Source organism: Hirundo rustica, chromosome 3 (assembly GCF_015227805.2).
Source record: "Hirundo rustica isolate bHirRus1 chromosome 3, bHirRus1.pri.v3, whole genome shotgun sequence".
NCBI lineage: Eukaryota > Metazoa > Chordata > Aves > Passeriformes > Hirundinidae > Hirundo > Hirundo rustica.
Window position 1 is genome coordinate 84,019,997 of NC_053452.1, and position 12,741 is coordinate 84,032,737.

The 12,741-nt window shown below is 47.8% G+C and overlaps 1 protein-coding gene across 3 annotated transcripts in view; it reads left to right on the plus strand.

The window, feature by feature from the left end:
- The first annotated feature begins 867 nt into the window (after positions 1 to 867).
- Positions 868 to 12,741, plus strand: part of HTR1B (5-hydroxytryptamine receptor 1B) — a 55,576-nt gene continuing 43,702 nt past the window's right edge. For 2 of the 3 annotated variants that reach the window (XM_040057941.2, XM_040057939.2), the window contains exon 1: positions 868 to 2,699. In XM_040057941.2, the coding sequence (XP_039913875.1) occupies positions 1,504 to 2,637 (1,134 nt within the window). In that variant the 5' untranslated portion in view covers positions 868 to 1,503 and the 3' untranslated portion in view covers positions 2,638 to 2,699. Of the gene's footprint in view, positions 2,700 to 3,617; positions 4,808 to 12,741 lie in introns of those variants that run through there. The other variant, XM_040057938.2, reaches the window with a different exon arrangement.

Here is a 12,741-nt window from a genome sequence, read left to right on the forward strand (position 1 = left end):
CGTGTGCTCCCGCTGCTCCTGTCCCCGCCTGCCGAGCGCTGGAGGAGCCTGTGGGGCACATCAGGGCTGCTCAGACGCGGGCGCGCCCCTCCAAGCACACCAGAAAAATAAAGGAAAAAATATAAAAGGAAGGGGGGAAATAGGGTAAGAAAGCCCGAGCCCAGAAGACACGGGATTACTAGAAGTGTAAAGCAGGCGACGTGATGCGGTGTGCCGCGCACCTCTACCGCAGCGGGGCTGGCCGCGCTGCGCAGCCCCTCGCCCGGCGGTCAGGGCGGGCGGTCCCGAGGTGCCTGTCCGCTCCAGCTGCGCCCTGTCCCGCACAGGCTTGGTCGCCCTGGCCCTTCCGCACGCCCAGCTCCGGCACCGAGCGGCAATTGTAACGCCGCCGAGGCACGGCGGGCAGTACACTCCGGCCCCGCCGCGCTCCCTGGGGAGCGTGGCATCGCCCAACCCCACGGCGTGGCCGACACGGTGCCAGATACGGTGGACACAGCGGCACGACCGAGGAACACCCGCATCCGCCCGTGCCGTGGCATCCCTCGTCGGGCCGGCAGGGGAGGGGCTGCTCCCCGCCTGGGCGGGGGACGAGCTCGGGCTCCTCCAGACGCAGGGGCGAGGGGCCGGCGGTGGGGCGGTGCGCGGGGCCGGAGCGGGCCGAACTCCCCCCCCGTCGGGCGGCTCGTGGGTGCGGGAGGGAGGGCCAAGGGAGGCGGCGGCGGCGGCTCCTCCTCCGCGGGCAGGCGGGCGGGCAGTCCGCCCGAGAGCGGCACCGGTTGCTCGGTGCCGGCGGAGCCCCGCCGCCCACTATATAAGGGGCGGCGGCTGCTCGCCGCTCGCTCACACCGGCCCCTGCCCGCGGCTGCCGGTGCTGGGCGGAGGCCGGGCCTCGACAGCATGGCCCGCGGCGGGGCGCAATGGGAGGAGGTCTCCCCCCCTGCCTCCCGCGGACCCTCCTCTTCCTCCTCCTGCTCCACCCGCACCCGCGGCGGCGGCTGCAAACTTGCTGCGGCGGGCTGCGTGTGAAGGCACGGCCCGGCGGGGCGGCTCCGCAGCCCCCGCCGTCGCGCCCGCAGCCCGGGGGGCCAGGCCGCCGCCCGCGGGCATGCGGCGCTGCCACCGCGCCCGTCGAGACACGCCGTGGAGCCGCGGGCGGCGGGGCTGCGCTTAGGGGCGGCCGGGGCGGGGGCCCCATGTCCGGGGCTCGCCGCGCTCCGCGGGCAGGCGGCGGGGCGATGAGCTGCCGGGGCGAGCGGGCGCGCCCGGCTCCCGGTTCGCCCTGTTCCCTCGCCCGTAGGGAGTGAGGCTCCGCGGAGCCCGCTCGGAGCTCCCGGAAGGGCGGGCAGGCGGGCGGGAGGTGGTGCCGGCGCGGCGATGCTGCAGCCCTCCCCCGGCGCCGACGGGGTCCTGCCGGGGTAGCGGCCCTGCCGGGGTAGCGGCCCCGCCGTGCCGTGCCGCGCCGCGCCGAGCCCCGCCGTCTGCGGGGGCGGCGGCCGCGGAGGGATGGAGCCGGCCGGCCCCTGCCGGGCGCAGCTGGGCTCCGCCAACGACTCTTACCGAAACTGTAGCGCCGAGGAAGTGGTTTACCAGGATGCCACCCCTCTCTCCGGGAAGATCGTGCTCGCCGTCGTCTTGGCGCTGGTCACCCTGGCCACGGTGCTTTCCAACGCCTTTGTCATCGCCACGGTCTACCAGACGAGGAAACTCCACACGCCGGCCAACTATCTGATCGCCTCGTTGGCCGTCACCGACCTCCTCGTCTCCATCCTTGTCATGCCCATCAGCACCATGTACACTGTGACCGGCAAGTGGACGCTGGGTCAGATCGTCTGCGATATCTGGCTGTCCTCGGACATCACCTGTTGTACAGCGTCCATCCTGCACCTCTGTGTCATCGCCCTGGACCGCTACTGGGCGATCACCGACGCCGTCGAGTACTCCACGAAACGGACTCCCAAGCGGGCAGCGGGCATGATCGCGCTGGTATGGATCTTCTCCATCTGCATCTCCATGCCTCCTTTGTTTTGGCGGCAGGCGAAGGCCGAGGAAGTATCTAACTGTGTGGTGAACACGGACCACGTCCTGTACACCGTGTACTCCACAGTAGGAGCCTTCTACTTCCCCACCCTGCTGCTGATAGCCCTCTACGGGAGGATCTACGTGGAAGCCAGGTCGCGGATTTTGAAGCAGACGCCAAAGAAAGCAGGTAAAAGACTAACGCGGGCACAGTTAATTACAGACTCCCCGGGGTCGACCTCTTCCGTCACGTCCATAAACTCCAAGGCTCCCGAGGGCTCCAGCGAGACGGGCTCCCCCGTGTACATGAACCAGGTGAAGGTGAAGGTCTCGGACGCCCTGCTGGAGAAAAAGAAGCTGACGGCCGCTAGAGAGCGGAAAGCTACAAAGACTTTAGGGATTATTTTAGGAGCCTTTATCGTGTGTTGGCTGCCCTTTTTCATCATCAGCTTGGTGATGCCTATTTGCAAGGACGCTTGCTGGTTCCACATGGCCATCTTTGACTTTTTCACGTGGCTTGGATATCTCAACTCCCTCATCAACCCCGTCATCTATACTATGTCAAATGAAGACTTCAAACAAGCTTTCCACAAACTCATACGTTTCCGATGCACAGGCTGAAATGTTGAATGCGATGTGTTCCCCGGGGCAGCCCCCATGCACGCCCGCGCCCGGCGCCACAGGTAGGTCCGCGCCGCCGCCCCGCCCGGGGAGCCGCGGTGCTCGGGGCGCGGCGGGGGGGTGGAAATGGGGCGGGGGGGGGTGGTGGGTTCGACCCCGCAAAGAGCTTGAGTTCAGACCCTCACAAGTGGTGGCGAGCACTGGGGATGCTGCGCGCTCCTGACATTTCACAATCTGTGTGTGCACGCGTTGTGTGTGCCCCACTTCCCCCCCACCCCGATCGCAGGGAGTGACTCACGGCAATCTGCTTTTTATTCCACCTATTAAACCAATCTGCCGCCATTTCGTATGCTAATGCCGTGTTTCGGCCAATTAGCGCTAAACGGCACCTGCTTTCCGAGCCCGCAGCCGAGCTCCCCGGAGAGCGCGGGGCCGGGCCGGGCCGGTCCCCGCCCGCGGCGTCCCCGGTGCCGCCTCCCGGGCCCCGCCGGCAGCTGCGGCCGCCGCTGGACGTGCAGCCCCTTTGGAAGAGAGTCGGTGCAGCCCCAGAACCAGCGGCGTGATGGTTTTTTTGTTGGTGGTTTGTTTTGTTGGTTTTTTTTTTGTTGTTGTTGGTTTTCTTGTGGTTTTTGGTTGTTTTTTTTTGGCGAGGAAGGGAGGTAGGATATGCCCCAGAGGAAGGCTGCTGACAAAGTGCAGCCCTACTTCCTTCTGCCTTCCTCTCGGCTCTGGCTGCTCCTGCGGGAGCGGAGCCGGCTGCGAGCAGGCATCCCGAGGGGAAAGCTGCCCCTTAGCCACCGTGGGAGGCTCGACACCTCGATGTGTCTCTTCACACGCGGTAGGGCTTTGCCTTTCCGCGCCTCTTGACAGCAGTGTCTGCAAGCTCATCACTAAACTCAGCGCCACGTTCTGCAGGATGCGTACATGCCTTTATTGTGATACTTTAATAATTCTGCCAATCTTTTGCTTTTTGTCTGCAGAATCAAGTTGCTATTGTAAAGACCCACTGCTTGAAACTTCCCCAAGCCCAGTTGCCAGACTCATGATGCTGCAAAAACGTCAATACATTCTGCCACCAAACTGCTCAGCTCTGCATTTCAGTGTAATGACTCTGGCAGAGATGCTGTTCCAATAGGCACGCAGATCAGTTGCAAAAAAAAAAAAAAAAAAAAAAAAAAAAAAGAGGGCAGCCTCGAATCAAGGTCTATAATTCATCTGGAATGAAGGAAAAAAAGTTTGAGAGTAAACTCCATTTATTTTGCAGGCTTAACTTCTTAATTTGTTCTCCGACCGGTTCTAGGGGTGTGCACAAGAGCACAGTTGTCTCTGTCTGTGTTGGTAGTATAGTTGTACTTCTGCACACCTGTAATTTCTTTCTTTCAGTGGAAACAGTTGCTCTCTTCACCCACGAGGCCAAGAGGAGAAAAAAAATCACATTTGAATTAGGAGTGTCAGTAAATTCTGTAAATGACTCCTTCAGCTGAACATGTGTGAGAAGTGACAGTGTGCAAAAGTTTTATATTTGTATTTCAAAACAATAGTAAATGCAAATGCTCTAGAAACAAGAGTTGTAGACCTGTTTAACTGCACTGCATATCTGTAGTCTGTCCTCATAGTTGCCTTTAGAAAGGAAATACTTCTTGCTTTTACTCCTTAAGAGCAGAAATCAAGAAGTCCAATGACCTTTTCCATAAACCAGCTGGGAATAGAAGTAGCAGTTTGATGCTGTAACTATGTTTTCCATTTTGTGTCGGTTGCACACCCTTACCGCATGAACCACTGCGAAATTTAGAATTCTCTAAGTACTTAACGTTATTTAGTGTATTTTGTAAAGAAGTGAAGCAGTTTGCTCGTTCAGAAGAGCTATTTTACCTGCAAAATAAATACCCATGAATCATGAGTTAACTGATGTTAGTGAAATTTCTTGCCTTCCTATTTCCCCCTATGGTTTTTTTTTTTTTAGTTTTTTCTTCTTCTCTTTTTTTTTTTTTTTTTTTTTTTTTTTTCCCCCTCCTGATTGGACCTTAAGACAGATCTATGCGTATTCAGCAGAGTTTCAGGATATGGTCCACCTGCTGTGATAGAACTGCATTGATTGTTCCTCTTATGTGTAAATGAAAATGAGTATAAACAATAAAACGCTTGACTGTGTTCTCAAGAGTGGTAGCAATTGTGTGACTGAAAGGAGTATTTATTGGTTTACCCTCTTTCTCAGTATTGACTTTTTAGGTAACACTGATTTGATGAGTCACTCAAGAAAGCAACTGATGAAGGTTGAAATTACTAGCTGCAATCAGTGGTCAGTTTTTTAACAGGCAGCTTTACTTTCATTGTAGCTAGTTCTGTTAGGCATAATTCTTACTATTTTCATGTAATGTCAGAAAAAAGTTTCTTCTTTATTTTCACAGATTTTTCTTACTCCGTTAAGAGCAAACAAAACTTACTTTAGCATTTGGCAGGTACTGTAATCAATGTTCTTTTAAAGCTGTGTGTATATATTCTAGATGGGGGCTGTTAAAAGACTGGGAAAAATCTTACAGATTTATCTGCCCAATGTTCTTCAGAGAGTTATTGAAATAATAAGAACTAACTTAGTTAACTGGATAGTAATGAAAGTGTGTGACCCTTTGTGCTTCTACTGGTCATAGGCAGGAGGAAATCTTTAAGATACAAACTGAAGTAGTGAAAAACAAACATTTTCAGTAACTTGAAGAAATCCAAAATAATTGCCTTGAAATTGCATACCTCTAAAAAAGAGAACTACTATACTATGGGTCTAGAAAGTACCCTCTTAAATTACTAAAGACAAATGGGATAAGAGGATTTTTCTTAAGTGTTGTTTTACTTGTTTGAAGTCCCTATATTTTTAAATTTAAGGGGTTTTTCCATGTATGATGTGAAAAAAGCAAGGAAGATAACATAAAACAATGCTTAACCAATTCTCATTTGTCATTTTTTGATCCTGTAGAATGAATTTTGTTTACCCCAAATTTTTTCTCACTAAGCTTCTTACATGTGTGAAAAATGGAAAAAGAGTTTTAAAGTATTGTCAGCATTTCCAGAGAGTTGAGCTTTCTGTCAATTTCACAAAGCTAGGGGGCTTGGAGAGCAGGAAGGTTCAGGAGTTGGACTTGCATTCCTCACACTGTTGGAAGAATTGCTTCATTGCTTCATTTTCAGCATTGGGCAGCAAATACTCCCAGCTCCCTGTTGTGATGTGAGGATTTTGCTGAGAAGCTAATTCATCAGGAAAAGATCCTTCTAAGTTTATGCTGAAGCTTTGAACTTTCTGCACAAGCAGTTAGATGGCCATGCTCGCTCTTGGGAAGACAGTCAGTGTGGAAGCTGCCCTTAGTGACTTGGGGACAGAGGAGAGGAGGCTGGCTCGAGCCCTGCTGAGCTACCTGGTAGTTAAAGGCCTTGTGCTACTGGGGCAGCAGCATCTGCTTCAGAAAACCATTCACACTGTGGGATAGGTAGAGTGAGGACATGGCGTCTGTTCACAGCAGAAGAGATGTAGGGCAAACATTGCTCAGTGCTGGAAAATATAAATATGTAAAGCCTGTTCTAAGATTCATGTAGAGTGTTTTAGGGTGGGAAGAGTGTCCCGTGTGAGCTTAGCATCTCTGTGATTAGCAGAGCGTGTCCTGGTTGAACCTAGATTTTAAAAGATGCTCAGGGGGGTGGTGGTAAAGTTTTGACTCTCTCTGAAGAGGTCTGCGAATGTTGCTGTCCTGCTTCTCCACTCCCTTGCTGTGCCTGGTCACTTGCACTCTGCCTCTGGGAGGATGAAGCATCTGAAATTTTTAGTAGGGGGGGCTGTGCTTTCTGTCCACCCCATGTCTGTATTCCTGTGGAAATGGCTCAGTGAATCCTGCCTCTGGGCGTTTTCTCATGGGAGCATCTTCATGACTCTGCAGGTAAACTCCAAAGGTGCCTAAGCCCATGCTGTTCCAGTCTTTCATTACAGAAGCAGCATGCCTTTCTTTTATCTATTTCTTGCCTTGGGTTCAGACACTCAAATGATACTTTTGATACAAATCTCTGCCGGGCGCTGAGGTTTGAAGTTGAACACACACTTGCAAACCTTGTGTTTCCTGCATTTCATGGTAAGGGATATGTGTGTGATGGTGTTGCTGACTCCAAGTGCTGTGAGACACGTGACAGTTCAACAGCAGTTGCCATTGTGGGAGTAGCTGTTTGCAGCACCATAGCTGTACTACTTTCCTAGTATTCCTCAGTTTTATTTAAGAGGCATTTATCACATTTCAAATTAATAAAACACAGATGCTGAATATAGAAATCAAGAGGAGAAATCCCTTGTAATTTACCTTCATATGACCACGCAGCAGCCAAAAAAGTTCTGCCTTCTCTGCATGAATAGGAAGAAGAAAATACCTTCCCTAATGTGCCAAGCCTCCATGTGATAAAAGGGATCTCAATTAAACATCTGGACTTTCACACCATATTCCCTGCCAAAGTATTTGAGGAAGCTGGCCTAGCCTTCCGCCTCCAGCAGGGCCATGTAGAGTAGGAACAACTCTATTTGGAGCAGCTGATTTCCACCTTCCATTGCTCCTGCCTGCAAAAAGCCACTGCACTCCATCAGGAGAACACTCCAAGTGCCTTCTGACTTGAAAATGCTGCCCCTGGGTTCTCTTGGTCAGAAAGGCCTGGATATTGTCAGAAGTAAGCACTTTTACATGAAAAACCAGAGCAGTCTAAAGCTATTCTTTCTGGAAGCAAAGTGAAAATGATGAGTAATTAACACTGGAGAATGAGAATTTGTGTTTGTAGCAGCAAATCAGGTTGAGCAATGTGGCTGAGAGCAATTCTGCAGGAAAACAGTAAAATTCCTTTCAAATTGAAATATAGCAGAGATTGAAGAACAGGTTTCTCCACCAAAGAGAGGCTGGAGCAAAGAAAGTCTTCAAGGAAGTCATCCAAAATCTCCAAGCCTTGACCAGGGTTAAGGAAAAAAACCAAGGTTACTACTCCAGCCTCTCAGGACTCCAGCAGACAGGTGAGCAGGCAGTATCAGAATGAAGAACCATGCCCGGAGACATGTAAGAAAACTACAGGTGTGCATTTTTGAAATGAAGTAGATGCCTACTCCATTTTGTGTGTTGGTAACCTTTTTGTCATTAGAGGAACCAAACATATTTGAGATACATCCTTAAACACCTGTCTATGTCAGTACACAATGATTAGTGGTTCATATTAAGATGCTTTTACATTCCAGCAGTTAGTACCTAAAACACAGAAACAGTTTAAGTGAACCCTTCTGCAGCATTGAGTCTCGCTGATAATGAGCTTGAAACATTTAAGTACAGAATAATCATATAGAAAAACAAGCAGAAAATGAGGCTTTTTAATCAATCACGTGCTAAGCTTGAAAGATGTAATACAAGCAGCTCGATAGGTGAGATGAGGAGGAGATCCACAGGATATCATATTTACAATATAGAGATCAGAATCTCATACTGAGTCATTTTCAAGAGCTGGAGAAAGAAAACCTTTGTTGTTCTTTTCAGAGATCAAACTACTTGCAGTCATCCTTATAAAGGAACAAGACTTTTTTATTGTCTTTATACAAATAATACTTTGAAGGCTACAAACAGATGGAATTCATGGCTGCAGGGCTTTCACTGAGTAATCGTATGTTCTATCTTTTTGGCTGAATAGTAATAGAAAAATAGGAAAGACACGAGCAGGGGGTGATTATGTAAAACAACCACTTCTTGGTATTTCTTTCCTTATGCAGAACCAAGGCAAAAATAAGAACAACAGGAAAAAACAAGATCTGGAAAATCTAGGCATTAATGATGTTCATGAAATTTCAGGAACACGTTTAGGGCTGAATGGGGCAAAAATAATAAATATATTTCCAGAATTCAGAGAAGTTAAATTAGAATTTTCATTCCATCCAGATACCTCAGGGGTCCCACTTTCGTACTATTACTTGTATAATGCCCTTTCTAATTTTTTTTATATTCCCAAATATGTTCAAATTAACATTTTTTAATACATTCACATCTGCTTTTACATTAAGGCATAGACTTCCCAAGCTCATCCACTCTTTTTCCTGTAGATTTAAAATTTCAGTTCATGCCCTTTCCTACCTGTATGTTGTGTTTAGAACATAAATCTCATTTAGACTCAGCCCTCTAATATCCAGTCCCTGAAAAGATGAGAAATACTGTTTTCAAAAGGAATATCGGGATAAGTACATTTTAGAGAATTAGTGCAAAAGCAAGCAAGGTTCCTTGTTCCTATCTACAGGGAAAGGCTGTTTTCCTGAAATCAGTTCCTAGAATAATCTAGGGTAGATTTGACAGAAGATGGAAGATGCAGCTATGATGGAAGCTGGGCCATAAACCAGCGCAGATATAGAGAGCAGCCAGGTCTTGGGGCAGCAGAAGGAAAGCATCAGTGCTAAGTTCACATTGGACAGGTCTCTGTGACTCACAAGGGACGTACCAAAACTCTGTGTTTAACTGGGTCCAGAAAGATTCAAAGGAGTGGTATATAGGTGAGAGATGGTGAAGGAACATGCATTCCCTGGAAGCCCCCTGGGTGTGCATGGCCCTGGCTCAGGGCAGCTTTGACACGGGAACTATGTGGCCATGGATCGGGCTATTGGGAGAACAATGTTAGAGGAGCCAAATCCAGTAGCCTCGTAGAGATGATGCTGCACTGCTCCATGCCCCAAGTCCAATCAGTAGTGAGGCTGAGCATGTTTCCCCAGCCACATGCAAACATGTATATGTGTGCAAAACACACACACAAACATGTATTGCAAGCCACACACATCAGCACTGACAGAAGTGCTCAGTGCACGCACCGACACAAACAGCCCCAATGGCTGCATGGTCCTCACTTCTCTGGCTAACCAGGTTGGAGGTTCACTAGTAATAATATACACACACACATACACACACACACACACACATATTTGCATATGTATAGGGTGGACCCCTCCAGCAGCTGGGCTCAAGCACCAAATCCTACTGTCCAGTTTTTTTCACCTGGACACATGAGTCCCCAGTGCTGTAGCCCCACTGCAGCTGCTGGTACAGGTCATCGCACGTACACACACATGTGCACATACACCCAGTAGGGATGTCACAGTAGCACATACACATGCACACACATGCAGCTGGCTCCGAGGGCACCTGGCTACTCTGACTTAATCTTTTCAAGTCATCACACACTTAATCAAGTTGTCCTTGCCAGTTTTTGCACTGCAGACACACAGCTCCTCCCACTCACGAGCCCACTGCAGTGACTGGCTTTTAGACCTCCAGCTACACATGTGCGTACGAGACACAGGGTATGTCCAGACAATTCATACAAAACAGCCGTCCTTTACATAAGGCCAGCCCCATTTATCCTTTTATCACTCATCATGTCATTTGTTCCTAAACTTGTTCCTCTGTAAATGGAGTTGAGCCCTCCCATTCCTCAGCTTTGGTTTCTCTACCGAAAATTGAATTCTAAATCTCACGTTATCCCCCAGTGTTCTTCCCTTGTGTCTCATAATGCATCCCATATCCATGGGGAATAATCTTCTTCAGTCCTAAACGTGCTCCTGTTGACTCCTTGTTAGGAGTTTTATGTCTGGACACAGGAGCTTGTGTCCCCTAGAACCACCTGCCACTGTGCCTCTGTGCTCTTCTGGGCTTGTGGAGATGGGTCTTTGATGTCTCTTTGGCCCCTCCATGATGGGTCTGGGAGGAGCTGAGGTAGGATATTTGGCTTGCCTCACCTGCCATTGTCCCTGTGCTCCTTTGTGAGCTTGTAGATAAGCTTTTTACCTTGTAACCTAACTTTTTCTTTCTTTCAGGAAAGAAATAGAAGGAAAATAGCTGGCAGCCATTGTTCCAGATGTCAGAATACTAAATGTCTAATTTAATTTGAACTAATTACAATGTCAGAAACTACCGAAATATAGCAAGAGAATTAAAAAATCTCTTGTGAAGTCTTCATTTTGAATGATGTATAGACACCATAGGCAAAGTGTGATTATTTAGATGGCCACTAAGCAATCTTCAGCAGCTCACAAATGAGCATTCCAGAACTATTCTCTGTTTTAGGACCTTGAAGAATAATGGTCTTTTTGTGTCAGGTAAGAACAAGGTTTTCATCTCCCAGATTTAGATCCTTTATATCAGACAGCTAGATCTGAAGTGCCTTTGTACAAGGTTCTGTACTCTGATCTACACTAATGGAGAAGATGATTGAAGGAGTCATCATGATAAGTTAATCAGTCTTTTTCATTTATATATACTTGTGCTTTGGCTAAAATTTTAGAAGGAGATGCTATGAGTTTCTTGGGCTCCGTTAAGTACTGGTGCCTGGATAATGTACTTACATACTTAAATATACTTCTGAGCACTATTATTTACATGCAGCTAAAACAAGAAACCAATAACTTCCTTGCTTTCAAAAAAGAGCAAGAGCTGATCTCAAGTATGTGATCTGGGGCCTCACAGGAACCTTCGGGAGAAGCACTGTCCTCCTCTTGGACAACAGCCATGTCCCACAGATGTATATGAGGCATAGAATATTCAACATTTTCACCAGAGAGGCTTGGAAAATCAGTGAACAAAGGCAAGTGATGCTGAGAAGGGCAAAATAATGTTATATGAGGAAAAAATTTCCACTTTGGATGCGCAATGAAATCATGAAGGTTTTTTTTTTTTTTTTTTTTTTAGACACGCTCGGAACACTCCTCTATGAAAACAACTGCAGTCAAAAGAGCAAACAAAAGATTGCATATAGAAAACAAGGCAGAAGACAGCATTGCTTCAGCCTGTGAATTCTGTGTCCTGTATCCTGCATGCTACAAGAAGATCAAACCCGCCTCAGAAATAATTTAGCAGAATAGAATACATTCAGGAAAACAGGGAGTGTCTTCACGGTGTGTCTGAAGCCTCATTTGGACACAAGGAATCTCATTTTCCATCTGCCAAAATAGCTGAGATGGTACTTGAGGCTTCCTCTTTGTACCATGCAAGGACAACTCAACAGCACGGCAAGGGAAAGCACATTCAGAGTACAACCATTATTATTGGAAACAGCACATCACTAAATGCAGTTCTGCTTGGTCTGATTCCACTGGGTCTGAAAGTCCAAAGGAAGGAAGCATTTCTGATGTTTTTCTTCTCCTGCGTTGTACTGCCGAATGCCAATTCCCCAGCCCATCCTGCCCTGCTTCTGCATTAGGTGGAGAGGGATTAAGACACTTGACTATTCTGACAATTTTCCAACCATTACTCCTCTATTATATGTAAAGTTGCAGCCAAAAAATGGGTGCTGGATGGTACAATAATGATTGCATTCAAAGGAAGCATCACCTTAGGTTTTGCAGGGTGGGCATCCAATGATGAGGTTTCTGGAGCTGGGAGATTGCTTTGAAAATCTAGGGCCCAGTTACTGATACTCTGGATTATTAAGCGGATCTCTACACGTACACAAGAATGAAATACTTTTTTTAAAAAGTAGTCATTCTGCAATTTCCCAGAACTGGAGACTCCAGGGTATTGTAAGAAGGCTCACACGTGCTCCTCTGTATTCTTACTCAGCTATACACAGTTAGAGGGCATTAGCTTTCATTTCTGAAGGAAGGTTTTATCTCTTCTGTTTTTAATTCAATCACAGCCCTTCTCACTAGTTCATAAATTGGCACTCCTGTAACTCATCTTCCACAGAAAAAAGTTGGATGTCAACACCCTGTAGGATATTCTTGCCTAGCTAGTCTTTAAAATTGAAGTTATTTATTTCAATTAAATAAAAGTTACTAGTACTGGGAGTTTTAGATTTTGCTGTAGGAACGGTGAATTTATTTCCGCCTGAATGACAAGTTTCAGTCACACTTCAGTTGCAGTTCACAAAATATTCTGAGTGGTTTGTCAGCAGATATCATTGAGTTCCTTTAATCAGGCTTAGGATAAGATCCTAAAGGGATTCCTCCAGGCTTTTTCCAAGCTGCATGGTTACTAGTTCATTTAATAGAAGGAGGTTCTTCACATTCTTTCAACTTACTTTACATGTGTGATTTTTGCCTGAGTGGGTTAAATCCTCTAATTGGCTGGAGACAAT